Source organism: Esox lucius, chromosome 25 (genome assembly GCF_011004845.1).
Source record: "Esox lucius isolate fEsoLuc1 chromosome 25, fEsoLuc1.pri, whole genome shotgun sequence".
Taxonomy (NCBI): Eukaryota; Metazoa; Chordata; class Actinopteri; order Esociformes; family Esocidae; genus Esox; species Esox lucius.
In genome coordinates this window covers 16,449,575-16,474,703 of record NC_047593.1, presented here as the reverse complement: position 1 = coordinate 16,474,703, position 25,129 = coordinate 16,449,575, and the positions used below count along the sequence as shown (strand labels likewise).

The 25,129-nt window shown below is 42.3% G+C and overlaps 2 protein-coding genes across 2 annotated transcripts in view; both read left to right on the top strand.

Annotated features, from left to right (window-relative positions):
• Positions 1-25,129, top strand: part of LOC105020905 (C3a anaphylatoxin chemotactic receptor-like) — a 39,587-nt gene that overhangs the window by 7,401 nt on the left and 7,057 nt on the right. The window lies entirely within an intron of this gene.
• LOC114830627 (N-formyl peptide receptor 3-like) lies at positions 393-21,232 on the top strand. Its single transcript, XM_034291159.1, has 3 exons — positions 393-440; positions 3,405-3,573; positions 20,522-21,232. The coding sequence occupies exons 1-3, from the start codon at positions 393-395 to the stop codon at positions 21,178-21,180; spliced, it is 876 nt and encodes a 291-aa protein (XP_034147050.1). The 3' UTR covers positions 21,181-21,232.

The window sequence follows — 25,129 nt, the reverse complement described above, 5'->3', positions numbered from 1 at the left end:
AATTCTTAATGCTCTTCTTCATTGGTTTAATTAAGTTGTCTTCAGCAAGTGAAATGCATGCTGGATCAGGTTGAGATCAGGTGATTGTCTAAACCATTGCACAATATTCAACTACTGTGCCTTAAAAAATAACCTGGGTTGCTTTTGCAGTATGTTTTGGTCATTATCCATCTGTAAATTGAAGTGCAGTCCAATCAATTTCACTGAATTTGCCGAAACTAAATCTGAGCAGACAATATATTCCTATACACATCAGAATTCATCCAGCTGCTTCTGTCTTCTGTCACATCATCAATTAACACTAGTGACCCAGTGCCATTAGAAGCCATGCATGCCCATGCCATCACACTGCCTCCACCGTGTTTTACAGATGTTGTGATTTGCTTCGGATCATGAGCCGTTCCAAGCCTTCTCCGAACCTTTTTCTTCACATCATTCTGGTACAGGTTGATCTTAGTTTCATCTGTCCAAAGAAATTCTGTTTCAGAACTGGGATGTTTTTTTGGCAAGGTCTAATCTGGCCTTTCTATTCTTGAGGCTTATGAATGGTTTGCACCTTGTTGTTAACCCTCTGTATTTGGTCTCGTGACATCTCTTTATGGTAGACTTGGATAATGATATGCCTACCTCCTGGAGAGTGTTCTTCACTTGCCTGGATGTTGTGAAGGGGTTTTTCTTTACCATGGAAAGGATCCTACCACCATATACCACTGCTGTCTTCCGTGGAAGTCCAGGCCTTTTTGTGTTGCAGAGCTCACCAGTGCGTTCTTTTCTTCTCAGAATGAACCAAACTGTTGATTTGGCCACTCCTAATGTTCCTGCCATCTCTCTGATGGTTTTTGTTTTGCAGCCGCAGCCTAAGAACAGCCTGTTTCACTTGCATTGAGAGCTACATTGACCACATGTTGTGGATTCACAGAAACAGCTTCCAAATGCAACTGCCACACCTGGAATCTACTCCAGACCTTTTACCTGCTTAACTGATGAAGACAAAATGAAGGAATAGACCACACCCGCCATGAAACATAATTTGAGTCAATTGTCCAATTATTTTTGGTTCCTTGAAAAAGAGGTGGCTACATATTAAAGAGCTGTAATTCCTTAACCCTTCATCCAATTTGGATGTGAATACACTCAAATTAAAGTTGAGAGACTGCTCTTCAAGCCCATATACATTATTTAACTGTAACATGAATATATTTTGATATGATATACAAATCATATACAAAAAGGCAAAAGGAGGACCTACACAATATTAGGCAGCTGGTCATAATGCTATGGCTGATCGGTGTATGTAGGCCCCTGCTCAAATCTTCAACCACAAAGAGGAAAGTGTTTTTCAATTCATGCACAGGCATCATGCATCAACCAATGCTGCCAGCTAAACACACATCCATGGGATGCACCATGAAGTCAGTGTAGAACCTGACAAACACTGACCGGGGTTGGAACATCATTGTAGATTCCTTTTGTGTACCTAATGTGTTTAAAGAAGTGGAACGACATGCAAAGAAGTGTAAATCAGTAACACATCTCAACACTTCCTGGAGCCCTAAAGCCTGTTAAGAAGGGGCTTTTTTGCTTTGCGGAAAGAAACAGGTTCTGTGGTTATGGTTGATAAATATTTTCTCTATCTGGCTCGGCATGAGTACGTCATTACAGACTGTTTTCAGAACACACGTCCAGGTGGAGAACAAGGCACCAAAATCTTCTTAGAGACTGGTAGGTTTAAGTGTACAACCAATGTTATCTGATGATAACTACATGTAATGTGGTAGGGAATGTTGTATTGTTGGAGATCATTGAACAAACCATCATACTAAATATTTTGCTGTGGAATTCTTACCAGTAGCAAGTCATTATGTTGTAAATTCTAAAGAACTGCCAAGCCAATTATTGTTTACAGTGATAAAAACAGACTTGTGACACGAATCCCTCCGCCACCCAAGGTGATAAGCACCAATAGAGCTGTAAAGTGTGATAAAAATGGGAATGTAATAATATCTAGGTTATAGTCAGGATTAAACTGGCAGGTTTGGACTTCCTGTTTCACATGAAGGAATCACTATTCCAATATTCCTCATTGTACTGTACAGGCTATGGATCAAACAGTGACAAGTCTCTCTAATGTGTTGATACAGGAATGTGTGAGTTCTGCTGTTTTTAGTTTTCATTGTTTGGTTGATTGATGTAATTAACACAGTGATCAGACCTGAGTGTGTTTTGGTGAGGAGTAATGAATATTCATGGAGAATTATTAAGTGAGTCTCTTGACACATGTATGTAGGTAATATATCTGTTTATCTTATATATTAGACTTGGACAACTGGTCACATTGACAAATGTTGGTATGTTCATTCTGTGACAATCGTACAAATATCTTACTGCAAAAATGTCATTGCTTAGAAATACAGATACAATGCATTCCTTCTATAACAGGTTGTCTGTTTTTAGTAAGTCTATTTCAATTTAGTGTAATTGTCTATGGTAAATTTTCTATGTGCTAGAACACATGAATGTTACTTTAACCAGACTGGACATACCTGAACTTAAGATTTGGATAACAGGCTCATAACAAGTTACCATATGGTGTCAGGACAAAGCCATGTGGCCTTTACAATGCACGCTGGCAGGGCACCAAAATGTCAAAGAAAAACTGTTTAAAACATTAATCAAAACCAACGCCCAAAGGTGGTCGGACAATGAATTTATCTGTGGCACCAATACCAGCAAGGCGAGAAGAAGCTACACACACACACACACACTCACTCATCTCTACTCAGAGTGCAAGCAGTAGTTTAGATTTACTGACATGGTGATAGACCATTAGTCCAAAAATATTTATTTAAAATACTAATGTTATATTTAGATGCCATAACACAGACTGAGCGGTAAGAATGGTAGCCTACTACTATGAGCTATGGTTACATTATGTTAGCCCAAACACGATAGCCCTTAGCTTTTAGCCATTGCAAACGTTGTATGGTAGTGTTTATTTCAGGATAAAGATTTAACAGGGATAATACTTTGGAAACGTTGTTAATGTAACGTGAATTGAAACTCACTCACATTGAATTATTCAAATACATTTGTTTGTCTGTCTTTGAGGTGCTTCGCTAAGTGACCTCTAGTGTCCCCTGTTAGTCGAATTATCTGCCCTGGGTTCAACACATAAGGGGAGTGAGGACACCATGTGTACTTTCACTACTGTAAATGATATTGGGCACAAGATGGACTCAGGCATCTAAAACAGATTCCTAACTACTGAAACATCTTGTCTTCACTGGGATTACAGGTCAAATACACGGAACACAATGGAGAATTATTTCTATTGCCGACATGACATTTTCCCTCAAATAAACTCAAATATATGCTACACTGATGTTTTCTGTATCTTTTACCAGGTGGTCAACAGTGTCACCTTCCTGGTTGGAGTTCTTGGGAACGGTCTGGTCATCTGGATCACTGGTTTCAAGATGAAGAAGACGGTCAACACCACCTGGTACCTCAGCCTGGCCGTGTCCGACTTCATATTCTGTGCCACCTTTCCACCCTTTATATATCATCATCATTGTTACAGGGGGGTCCATCTTGTGGCTTTTCATGTGTAACTTCACCTTTGCTCTGATATACATCAGCTTGTTCAGCAGCGTCTTCCTCCTGGTCATCATCAGTGTTGATGAAGTGTTCTTTATCAGCGAAATATTTACCAAATTAGTATAAATATTATTTTAGATATCCTCTTATATTAGAACTAAAATGTCTTATTTTATTCTATTTAAATAATGATACTTGACCCTGCCACAATATAAATCAAATGTATTACTGTAAAATTGCTGGATTATTGAGAAACTGTGACACAGACAACTGACTGACCTCAGGATGCAGTGAGGTGGAGGAGTGGGTGAGAAAGAAAGACAGAAAGAAAGAGAGAAAGGAGGGGTGTTAAAACAAACACAAGACCTGGAAGTGAATAACAGTGCACCAAAATTAATTCAATAAATACATATCCAATATGTCCTATATATAGTTATAATGTGAATAATGAAAAGGCAATACTTTAATCATGTTTGGAATTATTCTGCTGATCAGTGATTAATACGTTTCTATGTTGAGAGGGAACCCTAATTTGCTGAGCCATTAGTTGAGGGAAGCTCTTGCATTTTCCTAAATAAAGGTATGACATATTCAATTTCATATCTATCATAGCTCTCATTTAAAAAATAAATGTTTTATTACTTCATACTACATATATTTAGCATTTGCCTTATTTCCTTATTAGGTCCATGATATTAATATATAGTTAGGTGTTTATGTCCACCCACTGTTTGTACTGTTAATTGACCATCAACCTAATGTGACCTCTGCAGGTGTTTGTGATTTAGAAACTTCAAAGTAACAGTCCTTTTCCATGTAGTGTTTTTGTTTTATTGACCACCCCTGTAAATGCATTTTCACAGCAAGACAGGATGGGCTCAGGAATTGAAACAAATACTATAACAAGGCACCCTCTTTTTACTTTTATATACACAGTAATACGTGTATATAAAAAAGATCCGTGCAGGACTTCACTGTGAGCGGACTGTTTAGAGACCATGTTACCGGCAGGTAACGTTAAAGGTTCGCTGCTACTGTAGCGGAGCTGCAGGTAAACCACCAGGGCTCTCAAGTGTCACACATTGAGCGTGACAGTCAACGTAAAAAGCAAACGGGGCTCTGTGTCTGTCAGACAGTCTGAGATTTACCCTATCAGCAGAGCAATCACGTAATGTACAGCAGACTATGGTACAGGTAGATTATTTTTATAGTTTTTTTTAGGTACTTTATTTCTCTCAAAATATCACGACTCCTCCAAATCTCAGAGAACACGGATATATTTTGAATGTGCACAAAGTTTTGAACATGAGCAGAAATCTTGCTCAAAACACATCTGAAATATTACAGTCCAGGGGTGTATTAATTCATTAAAATGAAGGAATTTATCATTGAGGTGAATAATTGTCATATGCACATTAAAGGAGGTTACTTCCTCAAAAAAGGTGTCACTCTTGTCCTTAAAACTTAAGAGCCCTGAGTAAACGCTGACCTGAGCTATATGTTTTCAGTGTTAAACACAGCTGCAGGTATTCATGCACAACTGTTGTTGGTGATTTACAGAGGTGGAAGATCGTGTATTGCAGTAAAAGTAGAAAAAAACAGTGTTGTAGAGTTACAAATTATTTGTCAGTTAGAAGTCCTGCATTCAACATTGTCCTTAAGTAATAGTACAAAAGTATTATCAAAATATACTGTAGGCTACTTAAAGTACCAAAAGTAAAAGTGCTCATTATCAGTTTAATATATCTTATTTTATTGGATTATATTATAATCCAATAAATTGTATTAAATGACTGATACTTTAAATATAACTGTTATATTAACTAGTCTTAAACTTGAGACATTAGTTAATGAGTGGCCTGTTGATACCTTGAACCTGTTATGGATGGATAATCTCTAAGGGAAGAGCATGGCTGGTTTTCTTAGTGTGTGATGTCCTGTGGTGTTCAGGTTCAGTTGCATTTTTCAAAAAGTTAAATATGTCTCATCTGTTCTCAACTTTAAGTGTTTTTCCAGGGCTTTCAATAAACGCCATCAATACTGAAGCAGTTGTCCGTGTATACTAGTTTGTATATGGAAACGTCACAGTGCTTAGTGTATGAGGCTGGGAGGGGAAATCACAGTATACTTACTACAAAAATATAGACTACACCACTGATTTACAGATGCTGACAAAGGTAATAGTGATGTGCCTGGAAGTTGTTTTACCAGGAATCATGTCTGAGGAACCAACCCGGTAGACCGTAGAGTCCGGATGTCCGTGGCACCCCTCACGATCGATGAACCCAGTCTGGCAGCTTCTGGTGCCAATCGCCCTTCTCCCCACCTACCTGGTCGCAGCATTCATAGATGCTATTTGTGATGGAAGTAAACTTTATAAGAAACGTTAGTCAGTTTAACACAATTGACCACACACACACACACACATACTCTCTCCTCACACACTTACTCTTACACAACTTGTCGGGACAGGCCTGTCCACCACAGGAAGTCTGTCAGGAAACACTCAAGGATGTGGGTGTTCACAGTGTGCATCTAGATAAAGTAATCCTTACGTCTCAACTTATGTTTTTATGTATCGTTTTCACTGTTTGCAGGCCCATTCTTCATGTAAGATGTTCTTAGATGCCTTAAAAGGCGTCCACAAAATAACATTTATTATTATTATTATTAATTTTATGGTGACCTCTAGTTGGTAATAATATTATTTTTATTAATGTTGGTCTAATTATCTGTCCTGGGTTCAACACTAAGGGGTGGGGGTGTGGGGGGGTGAGGACACCATGTGTACTTTCACTACTGTAAATGACATTGGGTACAAGATGGACTCAGGCATCTAAAACAGTTTCCTAACTACTGAAACATCTTATCTTCACAAAGATTACAGGTCAAATATACGAAATGCAATGGAAGGTAATGTTGATTACAGATATAACAGAACTATATGCTTGACTATGGATCTGTATCTTTTTCCTTTATGGTGGGAATAACATTAGCCACAGTCCATAGTTTCCTCAGACCAGTGTTGTATTTTTGCATGGAATAATGTCCCACCGACACTCAAGAGGTCCATAGTTGGTAGGATTGAGAATGTCCTTGGAGAGGAAGACCCCCCCACCACCAGCCATGAAACATCCACACATCTCTAAAACTCTCTGAGGATGACAAGGCCTCAGGAGTTGTAGAACACAGTGTTGTTAAGCAATGCTAAACTTTGGTGAGGTCGCTATTATAAATGTATGTTCTTTTGATGGCTTCATGTAAAATTGCCCTTAAGTGCAACAAGCATGCTTTTCATCTGGTTTAGGGTTGACAAAAGAGATTGGTGGTTTCTCTTATAGCTTATATATTTATCATTACTGTATGGAAGAATTAAAATGATCTTAATAATCAAAAAACATACAGCTCACATTTCCATGCTTACCCTACAAGACGTTGATCCAGCAGGCATTTCACAGTCTCCAAGTCTATAAAATGCACAGTAATACAGTAGTTAACTGAGACATATTTCACAAAAAATTCCCTTCAACTCTGCATTAATCGGGCAAACAGTGAAATTACCTTTAAAAGACTCTTGTATGGTATGATATTTATGCAGTCTAGTGTGCAGCCACGTATTGTGACTCTGTTCTTTTAACCTGTGGTCTGATTATATATTTTAGCTTATCCTGGGGGTCTATCTTCATGCTTACTCAAACAGGAATTTGGCCAGAACCAATGATCTCGGATCTGTATAACTCTTTCTTTTTATTTGTCAAATAATTTTCTATCAGAGCAAAAGTGTTGTGTGGTTTCACAGACGTTAGAAGGTGTTGATGGTTGGTGAGGTCTGGTGGTTTGTTTATTTTCACATAAAGGATGCACAGTTCTCCTTGATGCTGTCAAACAGAATATTTTTGTCTTGGTTTACTGGCAGAGAAACAGGAAAACACATTAACATTTACATTGCATAGAATACATGAACATTGACTTGAGGACTTGAAACAAGACTCGAAGGTTGTCTTTACTCAAAACTTGACTCGAAGGTTATGACTTGAGACATGCTGTGGACTTTCAGAATGGTGACTTGGTCCCGTCTGGTTGATTGTATATAAACACAAAAATGTGTTTGAATCTGACACATGTGACGTCTTTACCAGAAGTTTCTCCTGCTTGAGCTGGAGGTTGCACATCTTGTTCAGCATTAAAGATGTTTTCATGGTATTCTGGTTGCTGATACCAAAACAGTGATAGAGTTTTGTGGAAGGCATTTAGCAGATAATCTGGTCCAGAGGACTGTAGCTACAATTTGTTAAAGCTGTACGAACTTAAGTACAACAATAACATTTATTAAATATACAGTACTGTAGTTCCAATCTAACCAGCGGACTCCACACCAAAGTAAAAGTTTTGAAACCTTCAACTTCCACTTTTCTCATATTTCATTTACATTGAATCTAATTTCCTGTAGATATAATTTCCTGTAGAAGAATTAAATCAATTCTTTCCATCACCCTTCCTGTTAAGGTCATGAGACTTCATGTTAAAGAACATGAATGAACATGTTGAACCCATATGCATAACACATATATATATCCACATATTAAATTAAGTGGCCATATTTATGAATGAAACATAATGTAAATAATCACCATAAGATAAATATCCAGGTGTAGTCTTTCTGACACACACAGGAAGTGTCATCGGTGTGTCAGGGTGTGTGAATAAAGGAGCCAAACGCAGGGAGGTAGATAATCTTCTTTCTTATTTAAACGAAAAAATGGCACGCGTAACAGCAAGAGCGCAAAAGCGTGCAATAGACTTGCAATACAACACCAAACATAGAACAATACCACACAAAGACGCCCAGAAACAAGGGAACTAATATAGGCAACCTAATGAGGGAATGGACACCAGGTGTGTGCAATAACAAGACATGACAGTGCCGTGGGAGGAGGAGCGGCGTGGCTAGAAGGCCGGCGATGACGCGCACCGAACACCACGTCGGGAGGGGTGGCGCGCGTCCTCCATGCGCGTCCTCGTTACAGTACCCCCCCCTCGACGCGCGGCTCCGGCAGCGCGCCCCCGCCGGCCCCGGGGCCGACCCGGAGGGCGCCGCGCAGGACGATCAGGGCGCCGACGATGGAAGTCGGCGAGGAGCTCCGGATCAAGAACATCCACCGCCGGCACCCAGCAACGCTCCTCCGGGCCGTACCCCTCCCACTCCACCAGGTACTGCAGGCCCCTCCCCCGGCGCCTCGAGTCGAGGATGGAACGGACAGAGTACGCCGGGCCCCCCTCGATGTCCAGAGGGGGCGGAGGGACCTCCCGCACCTCAGACTGCTGGAGGGGACCAGCCACCACCGGCCTGAGGAGAGACACATGGAACGAGGCATTAATCCTGTAATCAGGGGGAAGTTGTAACTTATAGGTTACCTCGTTCACTCTCCCCAGGACTTTAAACGGCCCTACAAACCGCGGGCCCAGCTTCCGGCAGGGCAGGCGGAGAGGGAGGTTCCGGGTCGAGAGCCAGACCCGGTCGCCCACAGCGTAGACCGGGGTGTCATTGCGCCGGCGGTCAGCAGCGGACTTCTGGCGAACCCCGGCGCGCCGGATGTGTCGATGGGCCAGGGACCAGGTGTCCTCGGCGCGCCGGAACCAGTCGTCCACCGCCGGAACCCCAGACTCGGGCTGGCTCTGCCAGGGTACCAAGACCGGCTGGTACCCCAGGACACACTGAAAGGGAGTCAAGGACGTGGAGGAGTGACGGAGTGAATTCTGAGCATACTCTGCCCAGGGCAGGAACTCCGCCCACTCCCCCGGCCGGTCCTGGCAATAGGACCGCAGGAACCTCCCCAGGTCTTGATTCACACGCTCCACCAGCCCATTAGCTTCGGGGTGGAACCCGGAGGTGAGGCTGACCGAGACCCCCAACCGGCCCATAAAGGCCTTCCAAACTCGAGACGTGAACTGAGGGCCCCGGTCAGAAACAATGTCCTCCGGCACCCCGTAGTGCCGGAAGACATGGGTGAATAGAGCCTCTGCGGTCTGCAGGGCCGTCGGGAGACCAGGGAGGGGAAGGAACCGGCAGGCCTTTGAAAACCGGTCCACAACAACCAGGACCGTGGTATTGCCTAGTGAGGGGGGAAGACCGGTCAGAAAATCAATGGACAAGTGAGACCATGGTCGTTGTGGAATGGGCAAAGGGAGTAACTTACCCGCCGGAAGGTGTCTAGGTGCCTTACACTGAGCGCACACCGAACAGGAGGACACGTACGCCCTCACATCCTTAGCCAGACCAGGCCACCAGTACTTATCGGTAAGGCAGCGCACAGTACGGTCTATGCCTGGGTGACCCGTGGAAGGGGACGTGTGGGCCCAGTAAATGAGACGGTCACGGACATCCAGCGGGACGTACTGATGACCCGCAGGACACCCGGGAGGCCCAGGATCGCTGTGCAACGCTCGCTGAATGTCCGCGTCCACGTCCCACACAACCGGCGCCACAATGCATGAGGCGGGCAGAATCGGTGTATCATCTACCCGCCTTTCACCCGCGTCGCACAACCGAGACAGCGCGTCTGCCTTGGCGTTTTTTGTACCCGGAACGTATGAAAGCGTGAAATCGAACCGGGCAAAAAACAACGCCCACCTGGCCTGGCGAGGGTTCAGTCTCCTCGCCGCCCGGATGTACTCCAGGTTACGGTGGTCGGTCCAGACTACAAACGGGTGTCTCGCTCCCTCGAGCCAATGTCTCCAAACAGTCAAGGCGTTAAACACAGCCAACAGCTCCCTGTCACCGACGCCATAGTTGCGCTCTGCCTCACTGAGCTTTCGTGAGTAAAAAGCACAGGGGCGACGCTTAGGAGGGGTACCCGACAGTTGGGACAATACAGCACCTATCCCCACCTCCGAGGCATCCACCTCCACTATGAACGGCAGTGACGGATCGGGGTGAGCCAGAACCGGGGCAGAGGTGAACATTCTCTTAAGGGTGCGAAATGCGACGTCTGCCTCGGCCGTCCAGGTGATCCGGCTCGGCCCACCCTTCAACAAGGAAGTAATAGGAGCTGCCACCTTGCCGAAGCCCCGTATAAACCTACGGTAGAAATTGGCAAACCCAATGAATCGCTGCACCGCCTTAACCGTGGTGGGAACGGGCCAATTACGCACGGCTGACACGCGATCGACCTCCATTTCCACCCCACCGGCGGAAATCCGAAACCCGAGGAAAGAGACGGCTCGCTGGAAGAATGCGCACTTCTCTGCTTTAGCGTACAGGCCATGCTCCAACAGTCGCTTCAGCACCCTGCGAACGAGAGACACATGCTCAGCACGCGTAGTGGAATACACGAGGATGTCGTCAATGTAAACCACAACTCCGCGCCCCAGCATGTCCCTAAACACGTCGTTCACAAAGGACTGAAACACTGCCGGGGCATTCATCAACCCATACGGCATCACCAGGTATTCGTAGTGACCCGTGGTGGTGCTGAAGGCGGTTTTCCACTCGTCTCCCTCTCGGATTCTCACCAAATTGTACGCACTCCGGAGGTCCAGTTTTGTGAAGAAGCGCGCCCCATGCATTGACTCAATATATTGGGAAATCAGGGGGATAGGATAGGAGTACCGGATCGTCAGTTTATTTAACGCCCTGTAGTCAATGCACGGACGCAAACCCCCATCCTTCTACCTCACAAAAAAGAAACTCGAGGAGGCGGGCGAGGTGGAACGGCGGATCTGCCCCTGCCGCAGGGATTCGGCCACATAGGTCTCCATCGCTGCGGTTTCTGCCTGCGACAGGGGATACACATGACAATAAGGCGGCACAGCATCTCCCTTTAGGTTTATAGCACAATCCCCGGACCGATGTGGTGGCAAACGACTAGCCATGGTCTTCGAAAAGACCAGCGCTAAATCGGCATATTCCGGGGGAATGCGCACTGCGGAGACACTGTCTGGACTTTCCACCGAAGTCGCACCAACGGAAACACCTAGACACCTCTCCTGACACCCCTGAGACCACCCTGTCAACACTCTCTGCGACCAGGAAATAGTTGGGTCGTGTCCCGACAACCATGGAAGACCCAGCACCACAGGGAAAGCAGGAGAGTGAATAACATGAAACTCAATCTGTTCGGTATGGGCGTGCTGTACGGTCATCGTGATAGGGACTGTGACGTGCTCAACGAGACCAGTGCCTAGTGGTTTGCTGTCTAAGCCCGTAATGGACCTAGGTTGAGACAATGGAACCAGCGGAATGCGCAGTTTCTGTGCGTAACCGCTGTCCATAAAATTCCCAGCTGCGCCTGAGTCTACGAGCGCCTTACACTGAGAGTTAGCAGGAAAATCAGGGAAGGCCACCAAGAGTGTCATGTGCTTCGCAGAGAGCCCTGACAGTGTGTGTGGTCTACTCACCTGACTAGGTGTAGGGGTGTCAGGCTTCCTCCGCTCGACCCTTTCTCGCTGGAAACAGTAGGAGGCAGAGTGTCCCTTCCTCCCACAAAAGGAACACTCCCTAGACCGCACCGTCTCCCTATGTGCGGCGCCTCCCACTTCCATGGGTTCAGGTCCGGCGACGGGGTGTACCGGAGGGGGCTGATCATTCCCGGTGCGTCCGCGGGTGGCTAGCAGATTGTCCAGCCGGATCGCCATGTCGACGAGCTGGTCGAACGTCAACATGGCGTCCCGGCATGCCAGCTCCCTACGGACGTCAGACCGTAAGTGGCACCGGAAATGATCTATAAGTGCCCTGTCGTTCCAGCCCGACCCCGCCGCCAGGGTCCTGAACTCCAGGGCGAAGGCCTGCACGCTCCTTGTCCCCTGCCTCAGGTGCACGAGACGCTCGCCGACCTCCCTGCCGTCGGGCGGGTGATCGAACACGGCCCGGAAGAGGCCGACGAACGCCCCGTAATGGGCCAAATCCGGCCCGTTGGTGGACCAAACGGAGTTGGCCCAGTCCAACGCCTTGCCCCTCAGGCAGGAGACAAGGGCCGAGACCTTCTCCCTATCCCCCGGGTGAGGGCTGAGGGAGGCGAAATATAGCTCCAACTGGAGCAAAAACCCAGAGCACTGGGCAGCGTCTCCGCCGAATCCCTGAGGAAGGCTCAGCTGAATGGTCCTCCTCGGCGACGGTGGAGACGATGGCAGGGGCACTCCACCCGGGTTGAGTGTCGGGGTTTGCTGCTCAGATGGCAGCCTCGCCTCCAACCGCCGCATAGCCTGGACCATCTCTGTCACGGCCTCCCCCAGGGACGCGATCATGCTCCCATGCTGGTGGATGAGGTCGCTCCCCGCTGGCTCCATTCTGGAGGTGTGGTATTCTGTCATCGGTGTGTCAGGGTGTGTGAATAAAGGAGCCAAACGCAGGGAGGTAGATAATCTTCTTTCTTATTTAAACGAAAAAATGGCACGCGTAACAGCAAGAGCGCAAAAGCGTGCAATAGACTTGCAATACAACACCAAACATAGAACAATACCACACAAAGACGCCCAGAAACAAGGGAACTAATATAGGCAACCTAATGAGGGAATGGACACCAGGTGTGTGCAATAACAAGACATGACAGTGCCGTGGGAGGAGGAGCGGCGTGGCTAGAAGGCCGGCGATGACGCGCACCGAACACCACGTCGGGAGGGGTGGCGCGCGTCCTCCATGCGCGTCCTCGTTACAGGAAGACCAGCGATGGTGGTGACCTTTGGTTTACTGTATGTATAAAACAGCACGTAGTTACAAACACAGGCAACAATTTAATATCCTTTTCAGATAGAAATTACATAATAAATAGAAATTACATTATTAACAGAAATGTTTGCAGATATTGGCAGGTTGTGTTTATACAGACATTACAGTAGGGAGGGATTTTTTGAATAAGACTAAGACCTTTCAGTGGGTTCAAACTAGAGTGTTGGTTCAGAAGGTTAAAGATCTGAAAAGGTCTATGTTACCGGGAAAGAGATGAGATCCAGACACAATACACAACTCCAGGACAACTCTTAATTCATTGTTTGGGGTCACGTTACTCGCTGCTAGTTAATGCATTTGTATATCATTATTAATAACGTGTGGCCAATCATTATTTATCGATTCTCTATGTATTTGTTCATCATTCGCTAATGTTACCTAACGTATTCATTAATGATAGTTCATGTACCCTTATCGGAAAAGTGTTACCCTGGAAACACTCTTAAGTTTGAGGAATCTTGAAGGTGAAGGTGTGAGACAATGATTAGTGTGAGTTTGTTGTGAACTACAACACATAGAGAACCAGACGAATGTATCATATATCTATGATATTCATGGTCTGTTTAATCTTTTAGATATAGATATTCCATTCCATGTTGGTGTTGAAGCAACAGGCAGAAGGATTTCTGACTCATCATAAGGGGTGTTAGCAAAATCTATATCATGAGATTACAATGATCTTATTATGGAATTCACATGTATAGAGATTACTGAGAACAGACTTTACAAGCCGACATCCATCGGCACTTTTTACACCAAAACAAATACTGTTAACAAGTGTCAAACCCCATTGAAGGTGTGAGATGTCCCTCATCAGGCAGACAGACCACAAACCTAGTTCTCATACAGAAGCAGCAGTCCATAAAGGAACAGTAATGCAAGTAAAACAGTTGTCAGGGTCAGAGTTTGTCAGGTAGAGTGACTGTTGATTTCTCAGGAATACATTTAGCTTAAATATTGATTGTAATGGAACTATGCAGGAATAGAAATGTTTTATCATCCATGAAAATTAGACATTAAAAAAGATCACTTTTGATTGTGGAATGTCATCAGTCATCAGGGTGACTTTACTGGTGACCTCTAACTGCTGTTTAGCTCCCTCTTAGCCTGAGTACCAGATCTGTTTGTGTTGTCTAATTGTTAATTTCTCTTCTCCCGGCTCCAACATTTATTGTCTACCCTGTTAGCTTCTGTCCACTTTTCATCCATGAACAGAGTCTTTAAACAAACAACTCAGGGGAGAATCTTTAATGAGCATGAGTCCAAGACATTGATCTTCCATAGTTCTTACATATTCTCCAATAATTACAAAGTTAACACAGTCCATTATCCTAAAGCACATCCCTTCCAATATCTGTCTGTCTTCCAATCACATACATGTATTCTATATCATAACCTTACATGGCCTGGTAGTGTCTCCTCTTGGGTTTCCTGGCTCCACACACTTATCAGGTTGTGTGGGGCCTCTCAACAATGGATACTGACTGCTTGCAATACAGTACCTCATATAGCACAAGATAATGAAGTACCACTCCTCTAACAAGAGAATAGAACTAAAATACATGTGTATCATCAGGTAAAAACAGGCTTCCTCACAATGGTATTTGCCAACCTAGAGTCCATGGGTCTATTCAAAGAGTCTATGACAGTCACATGGAAAACTCCTATCAGGTGGTATGGACAGGGTGTGTGGGACCCATCAACAATGGGGCATCACATTTCCTACCTAGTGTCCTTCGTACAGAGATAGTTAGTATTCTCATACATTGTGTCAAGCTTAATTCAGTAACTTTTCATGCCCAGCATCTAACACCCCAAACAATGAGATAAGAGTTGTTTAGAACGTTATGTATCTGGAACTAATCTGTTTCCCAGTAACATTGACCTTCTATGATGTTTAACCCTCTGAAACCACACTCTAGTTTGAACACACTTAAAGGTATTTGCCTAAATCCACAATGTTCCTGTCTGTATAAGCACATCATGCCAATATTAGTAAACATTTCTATAATACTGTTGTTTCCTGTCTACTGCAATGCCTGTATAAGCACATCATGCCAATATTAGTAAACATTTCTATAATACTGTTATTTCTATCTGAAAAGGATATTCAATTGCTGCCTGTGGTTGCATCTATGTGCAGTTGTATACAGTTGTGCTCATAAGTTTGCATACCATGGCAGAAACTGTGACATTTTGACATTGATTTTGAAAATATGACTGATCATACAAAAAAATGTTTTATTTAAGGATAGTGACAATATGAAGCCATTTATCATCACATAGTTGTTTGGCTCCTTTTTAATTCATTTTGATAACAGAAATCACCCAAATGGCCCTTGTTACAGACACATAAGGTGACACACACAGGTTAAAATGGCAATCAAAGACTAATTTGCCACACTTGTGGCTTTTTAAATTGCAAATTAGTGTCTGTGTATAAATAGTCAATGAGTTTGTTAGGTCACACATGGATGCACTGAGCAGGCTAGATACTGACCCATGGGGAGCAGAAAAAAAACTGTCAAAAGAGCTGTGTAACAAGGTAATGGAACTTTATAAAAATGGAAAAGAAAATAAAAAATATCCAAAGCCAAACAAGGCCTATAGTGACAGAATACCATCCCCACTGTGAAGCATGGTGGTGGCTCACTGATGTTTTGGGGGTGTGTGAGCTCTAAAGGCATGGGGAATCTTGTGACAATTGATGGCAACCACACCTAAAACTAACCACAATTGTATGTTACCCTAAAAACACTCTTAAGACTGATATAGCTTAAATAAATGTAAAACCTTAGAACTTCTGGTCCCTCACACACAGGCAAGAAAAAACAATGTCCTCTTTTTATTGTTTCTTACACTTCATGCATGAGTATTGTGTGAACGACATCACCAGCAACCCCCTATTGACGCAGAAAGGCCCTTCAACCTCATGATCATGAATCCCCTCTAACCAGGGACTGAAACAGGTCTAGAAAACTCTCTGGCAAAAACACAGTGGCTTTTAAAAGTATTCACCATCCTTGGACCGCATTTTATGGTATAATAACATTAAATCAAAATGGTTTTAATGTATTTAATTTTGCCACGGATCAATGCCAATGCATCCTTCATGTCAAAGGGAAAAATTCACTTGACAAATCTACTTGTTGGTCAGATGATAAGTGGTGCCTGGTTTCCTCCAGATGTGACACTTGGCATTCAGGCTCAATCTTTTGGTATGGCATTTTAACTAACTCATTGTCATTCTTCATGGTCTTTCTATTGATGCTGCCTTTATCTGCTGAGATTGGGCGTGATCCTCTGCTCACCTTCTCATATGGAAAAGGTCAGGATTGACAACATGGTTGATAACTTTGGCAATAATTTCCTCTAAAACTAGAGTTCTTTGTATTCCACTTTGAGTTACTCCAACAGAACACATCTGAACCCCTCTTTCCTTGCTCTTTCTTGATCCAGTCTTACTAATACAATCTCATAGGTGACACTTTTTATGCATGCATATAAATTGATTGCTGATTACTTAAACCCAGTTTCAGATTACTTAAAAGTTTCCTAGCAATAAAGAAAAACTGTCATCCACATTTCTATTGGTCCCGTGAACCACAAGAAAAAGCTAACTTGACTAAACAGATCATTTGTGGGAGACCAAATTAGAATTTTTATTTGAATTTGATGTGTAAAACCCAGAAAGGGGAAGATCTAATTTGAATATTCAGATTAGGTAATATCTTTAATAGTAAGTTTTACTGGTTGTACAGACCTGGATGAATATTAATATAATATTATCTGATTGAGTTGCTGTTGCACTGGAATTAATAGAAGTCAACCTTTTTAGCAATTGTTAAAAAGCATTTTGTTATATTCCACCGTGTTTCCGGTTTATAACTTGACCAGTTCACTCAAAATGAAATGTTCTAGCCGACTCAAAAGACATCAATTAATTTTTGGAATGAACCAGAAATTAAATTGAATATTTATTTGCTATTCTATTGTTATATATTTTTTACAAGCAAATAAACCCATACTGAACCGATCAATAGCTTTAAACCAATAAAGACCAAAATCAGTTTTGAATCTGTGGCGTGAATTCTATCTTTCGTTGATGAAAGTATGTCTGTCCCTTAGGTAATAAATATAATGTTCAACAAGTATAACCTGAAGTTATCATCCCATTTCAATGAGAATGCAGATTACATGATCAAACTTTCGCCATCAGTCTTCAGATGTAAAAAGGAAAGAATGATAGTAATTGCATCAAAATGACGTTGATGCACAGCAACCAGAGTGATAAGAAAAGAGGACCATGGTCTTTGTGGCTGTAACAGTTTTCTATGGTGTTAAGATCATTGCAAAAGGTTTCTCTAATGACCAAGTTGCCTTATAAAATGGTAAACTTGGATTAGCAAACACAATGTGCCACTGGAACACAGGAGTGATGGTTGCTGATAATGGGCTTCTGTATGTAGATATTCCATAAAAAATTTACTGTTTCCACCTACAATAGACATTCACATCATTAACAATGTCTACACTGTATTTTAGATGAACTTTGATGTTATTATAATGGAAAAAAATTGCTTTTCTTTTGAAAACCAGGAAATATCTGGCTCATTTGTGCTTAAACATCAAGATGACACACATACACACCCATATCAAGATTTGCAGACCTATATCATGCACACAGACGTGCACAGACACACACACACACACACACACACACACACAAGAAACCATGATTATAGCTGATCCGCCTCTTGCCCAAACACAACTCATTCCCCTATGATACTTAGTAGATCTTTGCAGACAGTTTTAAAATTGAATTTCTGAACTAGAACAAAGAACAACAATCATCTTAGAGTCTGGTAAGTTCATTTGTACATCCATCATTGTCTGATGATAACTAATCAATTGTGTTAGGAGATGTAGGACTGTTGGAGATCATTATATATACCAAAGCTGCTGGATACATTTTACTATGGAATTCAAGTATCTAGTCATGATGTTGTATATTTGAAAGAAGTTTAGTTTTCATTGTTTGGCCAAGTCTGGGTGATGTAAATTACACATATTTATTACATGTGTGTGATTTGGGGAAGAGTAATGTACAGCTCTGGAAAAAATTAAGAGACTACTCCATGCATACAGTATACTGCACCCTTTTCTTTCCTTTCCAAAAAAGTTGAAAAGGAAGGTTTTGTGTGAGGAACAGAAGCATTCAGTTTGCAGTGGTCTCTTCATTTTAACCCTTCTGTTCCTCACTGAAAATGTTCCTTTTAAACTTTTTGGAAAGGAAAGAAAAAGGTGCAGTATACTGTATGCATGGAGAATTATTTAGTGAGTCTCCTAGTACATGCCAAGAGGTACTCTATTATGTATTGCTGTTTAGGAGGTAATATATCAGTTAATTGTACATTTACAGTAATTTTATATACTTGGACTACAGGTTAAGTTGACAACTGTTGGCCCGTACGTTCTGTGACAAATGTACACATTTCATACGGCAAAATATAGAGACAATGCATTCCTTCTATAATAGGTTTTAGTCTAATTCAATGGAATCTAGCGAGTTGCTGCTCCCTCATCAACAGCCCATACATTACATGTCCATTAAGTCTCCGTTATGCAATTATAAAATACTGACAACGTTAATCATAGATCTCAATATATTGATCCAAATCTTAAGTTCAGGCATGTCCAGTCTGGTTAAAGTAACATTCATGTGTGCCAGTACATAGATAACATACCACAGACAATGACACTGAATTGGATTAGTGTCATTGTAAGGTTTTTATTCTTCATGTTTCCCCCTTGAAGATTTCAGTTTGTTTTTCAATTGAATTGTTCACATTATAGGTCACATTAAAAGAGGAAAAGGTTCTGACATGATTTATCTTTGTCTCATTCTTTTACATCACAAAAACCTGGCATTTCAACAGGGGTGAGTAGACTTTTTATATCCACTGTATTCTTCTTCACACTCAATACAGTTGTCGGCTGCCATGTCACAATCAGATAGCAATGAGTCGGCGGACCGGAGGCGGTCCTCCAGAGACAGTAGAAGCGTCAGAATGTCTAAATTCTAACTAGATTATTCGCCAATGGGATGGTAGTGGATTTGTAGTAGAGCAAATTACACTGCAGCACTTATATTATTGTGAGGCTGTGAGCAGACAGGGTCAATCAATGCATTCAGGGAAAGTACCGACCACAAATGTACAAAAACAAAAGATTTTCCTAAATCTGACAAGCGACCAAACCTTTTAAAACAAGACCAAAAAAACGCAACCCGCGACTCGTGATTATTTCAAGCGACTTAAAAAAATAAATATATATTGCATATTGTACGTGGCAACACTGTATGGAACACAGTTGGCTAGGCTATTCACAGCAATGCCAGCTGTCTTTAATAAAAATGATAGTACCTGTATTTCAAGATAAAGATATAACAAGGATAATACTTGGACACGTTGTTAATGTAATGTGAATTGAAACTCACTCAACTTGAATTTTTTTTATGAATTTGCATGTCTGTCTTTGAGGTGCTTCGCTAAGTTGGAAGTGTTTCCTCCTTTAGACTCAAAAGTTTGAAGGCACAGTTTCCATAGTGGTGTTTGCGTATTTATTACTCCCTGATCATCCACCTCGAACGCAAAGTTGGCGACTCTTTTTCTTTTCGACGATACGAACTGGAGCTAAAGTACAGCTGCACTTGCTTTCATCTGTCACGTGTTGAACACCATGTGTACTTTACTACTGTAAATGACATTGGGTACAAGATGGACTCAGGCATATAAAACAGATTCCTAACTACTGAAACATCTTATCTTCACAGGGATTATAGGTCAAATACACGAAACACAATGGAGGAGAATGGCAATTACACATATTATGATTATTATAACCATAGCCAGGATTATGGAAAATACAAAAATGACAGTGTCAACACTACTAAAGTGGATGCTGATTCCATAACCAATAATGGGTTCTATAATAGATGCTTCACTAATGGTTTCTGTATCTTCTACCTGGTGGTCTGCATCCTCAACATCCTGGTTGGGGTTCCTGGGAATGGCCTGGTCATCTGGATCACTGGTCTCAAGATGAAGAAGACGGTCAACACCACCTGGTACCTCAGCCTGGCCGTTTCTGACTTCATATTCTGTGCCACCTTTCCATCTTCTTACCTCATTGCTATAGGGGTGGCCACCTTTGGGTTTTTCATGACTAACTTCACCTTTGCTCTGATATTCATCAGCTTGTTCAGCAGCATCTTCCTCCTGGTCATCGTCTGTGTTGATCACTGTGTGTCGGTGGTGTTTCCAGTCTGGGCTCAAAACAACCGTACCATCGACAAGGCCTCTGTTGTGGTGATCCTGGTCTGGGTTTCCTCTGTTGCCCTCAGCACTCATTATATGTTTGCGGGTGAAATAGACATTCCCAAGATATTACTGAGTCAGCTCATTGGTGGCTTTGCAGTGCCCTTCCTCATCATCATCTTCTGTTACTCTGTTATCATCCTGCGACTGAGAACAAGACGAATGATGAGTGTGTCCTCCAAGTCCCTCAAAGTAATGACTGACATGATCGCCTTGTTCTTCATCTGCTGGCTGCCCTTCTATACCTTCTTACTGTTTCCCTTGGGCAACATATATTCCAGCCCAATGTTCAAAGGAATTATAATTATGGTGGGAGTTACATTAGCCACAGTCCATAGTATCCTGAGACCAGTCCTGTATGTTTGCATGGGGAATAACGTCCCACCGACACTCAAGAGGTCCATAGTTGGTAGGATTGAGAATGTCCTTGGAGAGGAAGACCCCCCCACCACCAGCCATGAAACATCCACACATCTCTAAAACTCTCTGAGGATGACAAGGCCTCAGGGGCTGTGGAACAGTGCTGTTAAGCAATGCTTAACTTTTGGTGAGATTTTATTATAAATGTATGTTCTTTTGATGACCTGCATTTAAATAACTGCACAACAAGTATGCTTTTAAAGTGGTTGAGGGTTAACCCGGGATTGACGGTATCTCTTTGTGCTAATATGAGAAATGTTACTGTAATGAAGAATGCATTTTGTCTACATAATAAAACCATACAGTTCACATATCCATACTTACCTTACAAGACAGCCATCCAGTGGTCTCTTCATGGTCTCCAAGTCTAAAAAAGTCACAGTAAAACAGTAGATAACAGAGACATTATCACAGAAACTCCCTTCCACCCTGCATTAATCAAGCAAACAGACAAACTACCATTAAAAGACACTTTATAGGTTTTTGTATTTTGGGGGGTTTGCTTATTCTCAGATCTGTATCCATTTTTATTTAAGTTTTCCAATAGCGTAAGAGAAACAGGAAAACAAAAGTGGTATATTCGGACTCGAGGGAGGATGTGCTGCCATCTACAGCTTTTAGTTTTTCTAAATATTTTAGCATATTTTTGAGTTGGTCCATATAAATTCCATGGCGTCTACACAAAGGGTGCCATGACAACAAAAGAGTACCCAACATAAAACCCTACTTCACCTTCCTCTCTCTCCCACTTTTACTTTTGACTCTCACTTCCTGTCCTTCCGTCAAGTCTCCTCCCACCAATAATAATAGTATGTTGTCATCACCCCTCTCCCTCCTTCTTCTCCCACCCTCCATCTGTTTCTTTCATCAGTAACCACTCCCACCCTCCATCTGTTTCCTTCATCAGTAACCACTCCCACCCTCCCTCTGTTTCTTTCATCAGTAACCACTCCCACCCTCCAGCTGTTTCCTTCATCAGTAACCACTCCCACCCTCCATCTGTTTCCTTCATCAGTAACCACTCCCACCCTCCAGCTGTTTCTTTCATCAGTAACCACTCCCACCCTCCAGCTGTTTCCTTCATCAGTAACCACTCCCACCCTCCATCTGTTTCCTTCATCAGTAACCACTCCCACCCTCCAGCTGTTTCTTTCATCAGTAACCACTCCCACCCTCCAGCTGTTTCCTTCATCAGTAACCACTCCCACCCTCCATCTGTTTCCTTCATCAGTAACCACTCCCACCCTCCAGCTGTTTCTTTCATCAGTAACCACTCCCACCCTCCAGCTGTTTCATCAGTAACCACTCCCACCCTCCATCTGTTTCCTTCATCAGTAACCACTCCCACCCTCCAGCTGTTTCCTTCATCAGTAACCACTCCCACCCTCCAGCTGTTTCCTTCATCAGTAACCACTCCCACCCTCCAGCTGTTTCCTTCATCAGTAACCACTCCCACCCTCCAGCTGTTTCCTTCATCAGTAACCACTCCCACCCCTGTACTGTAAGTTATGTCATGAGTGTTAAAGTAGAGGTGTGGAAGATTTTAAAAACATGTTTTTGATTGTTTCTACATTAGTCTCAATTAATGTCTGCTGTTATTGCTTTGGCCAAATAAATGTGATATTTTCAAGACGTTTTCAAAATGAGAGTATTTGTCTCTCAGAATCAATATAAATATTTCCATGTGTTTCCTTATTTGCTTCCCCTTTAGTTGAAGGGAAGCTCTTTCATATTCCTAAATAAAGCTTTTGACAAATTACATTTCATGACTTTTGCTTGTCTCATTTAGAAAAAATTATTTTGCATTTGCCGATCAAGGACAAACTGCATCAACAAAGAGGAACAGTGATGGAAAGCACAGCATTGAAGGTTTGAATGTTGGTAAAAGAAACATAAAACCTGGTCCCCTGAACAATGGAGAAAAGCAATATGTTCAGATATCCCATTGAACACAGTTCAGGACTTCTTTAACTGCATTCCAAGATGGATTTGATCTGTTCTCAAGGCAAAGGGAGCCACTACTCCTTATTAGGTCCTTGAAATTAATATATTGTTAGGTGTTTATGTCCACCCACTGTTTGTACTGTTAATTGACCATCAACCTAATGTGACCTCTGCAGATGTGTTTGTGATTTAGAAACGTCAAAGTAACTGTCCTTTTCCATGTGGTGTTATTTTGACCACCCCTGTACAAGTAAATGCCTTTTCTCAGAAAGACAGGATGGGCTGTGAAATTTAATTGTATAACCAGGCGCCCCTAGACATTTTAATGCTGATTCGGAATCTTGTTAATTTCCATTGCAGAATTTGGCCATTGGACACATTTTTACATGATGGTAAAAGACCAGATTCTAACATTCAGCCCAATATTGGGCTGGTCCTGATGACTATTACAGCTCAATGTCTCTCTTTGTTTTATTTATTTTTGTTAACGTGCAGCGTTTAAGGTAGTAAGGTCCACAAACAAACCACAACTGAAAAATGCTGCAGTAAAGGCCTGGCAAAGCTTCACAAAGGTAGATGTCACATGTGATGTCCATGTGTTCCAGACTTCAAGCAGTCACTGCCTGCAAAGAATTCTCAACAAAGTATTAAAAATGAATGCTTTATGTTTGATTGCTTTAATTTATCCAATGACATTTGAGCCCCTGAAATAAGGGGATTCTGTATCAAAATTGTTACAATTCCTACGTTTTACTGCCATGGATGAGTCAGTAATCCATGGATGAGGCAGTAATCCATGGATGAGTCAGTAATCCATGGATAAGTCAGTTATCCATCGATGAGTCAGTTATCCATGGATGAGGCAGTAATCCATTGATTAGTCAATAATCCATGGATGCTGCCTCTGATCTTGTGGAATATGTGCAATAAGGATGGTTGGAGTTTGTGCACACTGTGGGTTTATTTATAAAAGGAATGAAGAAATATATCAAATCAGTCAAAACATAATTTTTACATAAGATTATAAAAGTTAACAATACTTGTTAAATACATCACTTTGGAAACCCAGATTAGGGAATCTTTATTCATCTATATAACTGGATATTTCCCCACCCCATTGAATACCTGTCAATCTGAAGTGTGTCTGATAATCTTTCCTTTATCTGTTTTAGTGAAAGTCTGCCCTCTTCTGGCTGCTGTGCAGAATGCAGCATGTCAAGGTGGTGAAGGTCTCTGTTCATTGGTACGCTTGATGGTCACTCATGAGAGTGTTCTGTATGGAATCCCAGGACTGAAAAATGTCAGTAAAATGTCATGACAGTGATCTGGGTACTTTAGGCTAGTGATGGCCAAACTAAGCTTCATTAGTATTATTTTAGCGGCAGGATGTTATCCTGGCAGCACTCAGGTGTTCTTTTTTTTAAATAAAAGCCATCATTGATATTTCTAAGGCCATATAGTTAATAATCTTTTAGCAGTGTTGTTTTGATTAAAGTGTTTTGACCAAAAATATAACTAAAAATGGAATTTGCATCTGACTGCAAGTGTGTGTAAACATTTTACTATCGTTCAAGTTTTGCTCTGTTTCAAATACAGAAATAGAATGAAAAGAGAAAAAAATATATTGGTTTAATTAATTTGTGTCTTCAGCAAGTGAAATGCATCCTGGATCAGGTTGAGATCAGGTGATTGTCTCAACCATTGAAAAAAATTCCACTACTTTGCCTTAAAAAACTCCTGGGTTGCTTTTGCAGTATGTTTTGGGTCATTATCCATCTGTAAAGTGAAGCGCCGTAAATTGAACTTCACTGAATTTGGCAGAATCTGAGTAAACAATATATTCATATACACATCAGAATTCATCCAGCTGCTTCTGTCTTCTGTTACATCATCAATAAACACTAGTGACCCAGTGCCACTGGAAGCCATGCATGCCCATGCCATCACACTGCCTCCACCGTGTTTTACAGATGATGTGGTTTGTTTTCGGCTCATGAGCCGTTCCAAGACTTCTCCGTACATTTTACTTCACATCATTCTGGTACAGGTTGATCTTAGTTTCATC

Excerpts from the sequence above, each read along its gene's own strand:
- LOC114830627 (XM_034291159.1), top strand. The coding sequence starts at position 393 with ATGAGCCGTTCCAAGCCTTCTCCGAACCTTTTTCTTCACATCATTCTG. Across the intron at positions 441-3,404 it reads TTTTTCTTCACATCATTCTG|GTGGTCAACAGTGTCACCTT; the intron begins GTACAGGTTGAT and ends ATCTTTTACCAG. Across the intron at positions 3,574-20,521 it reads CTTTATATATCATCATCATT|GGGTGGCCACCTTTGGGTTT; the intron begins GTTACAGGGGGG and ends TCATTGCTATAG.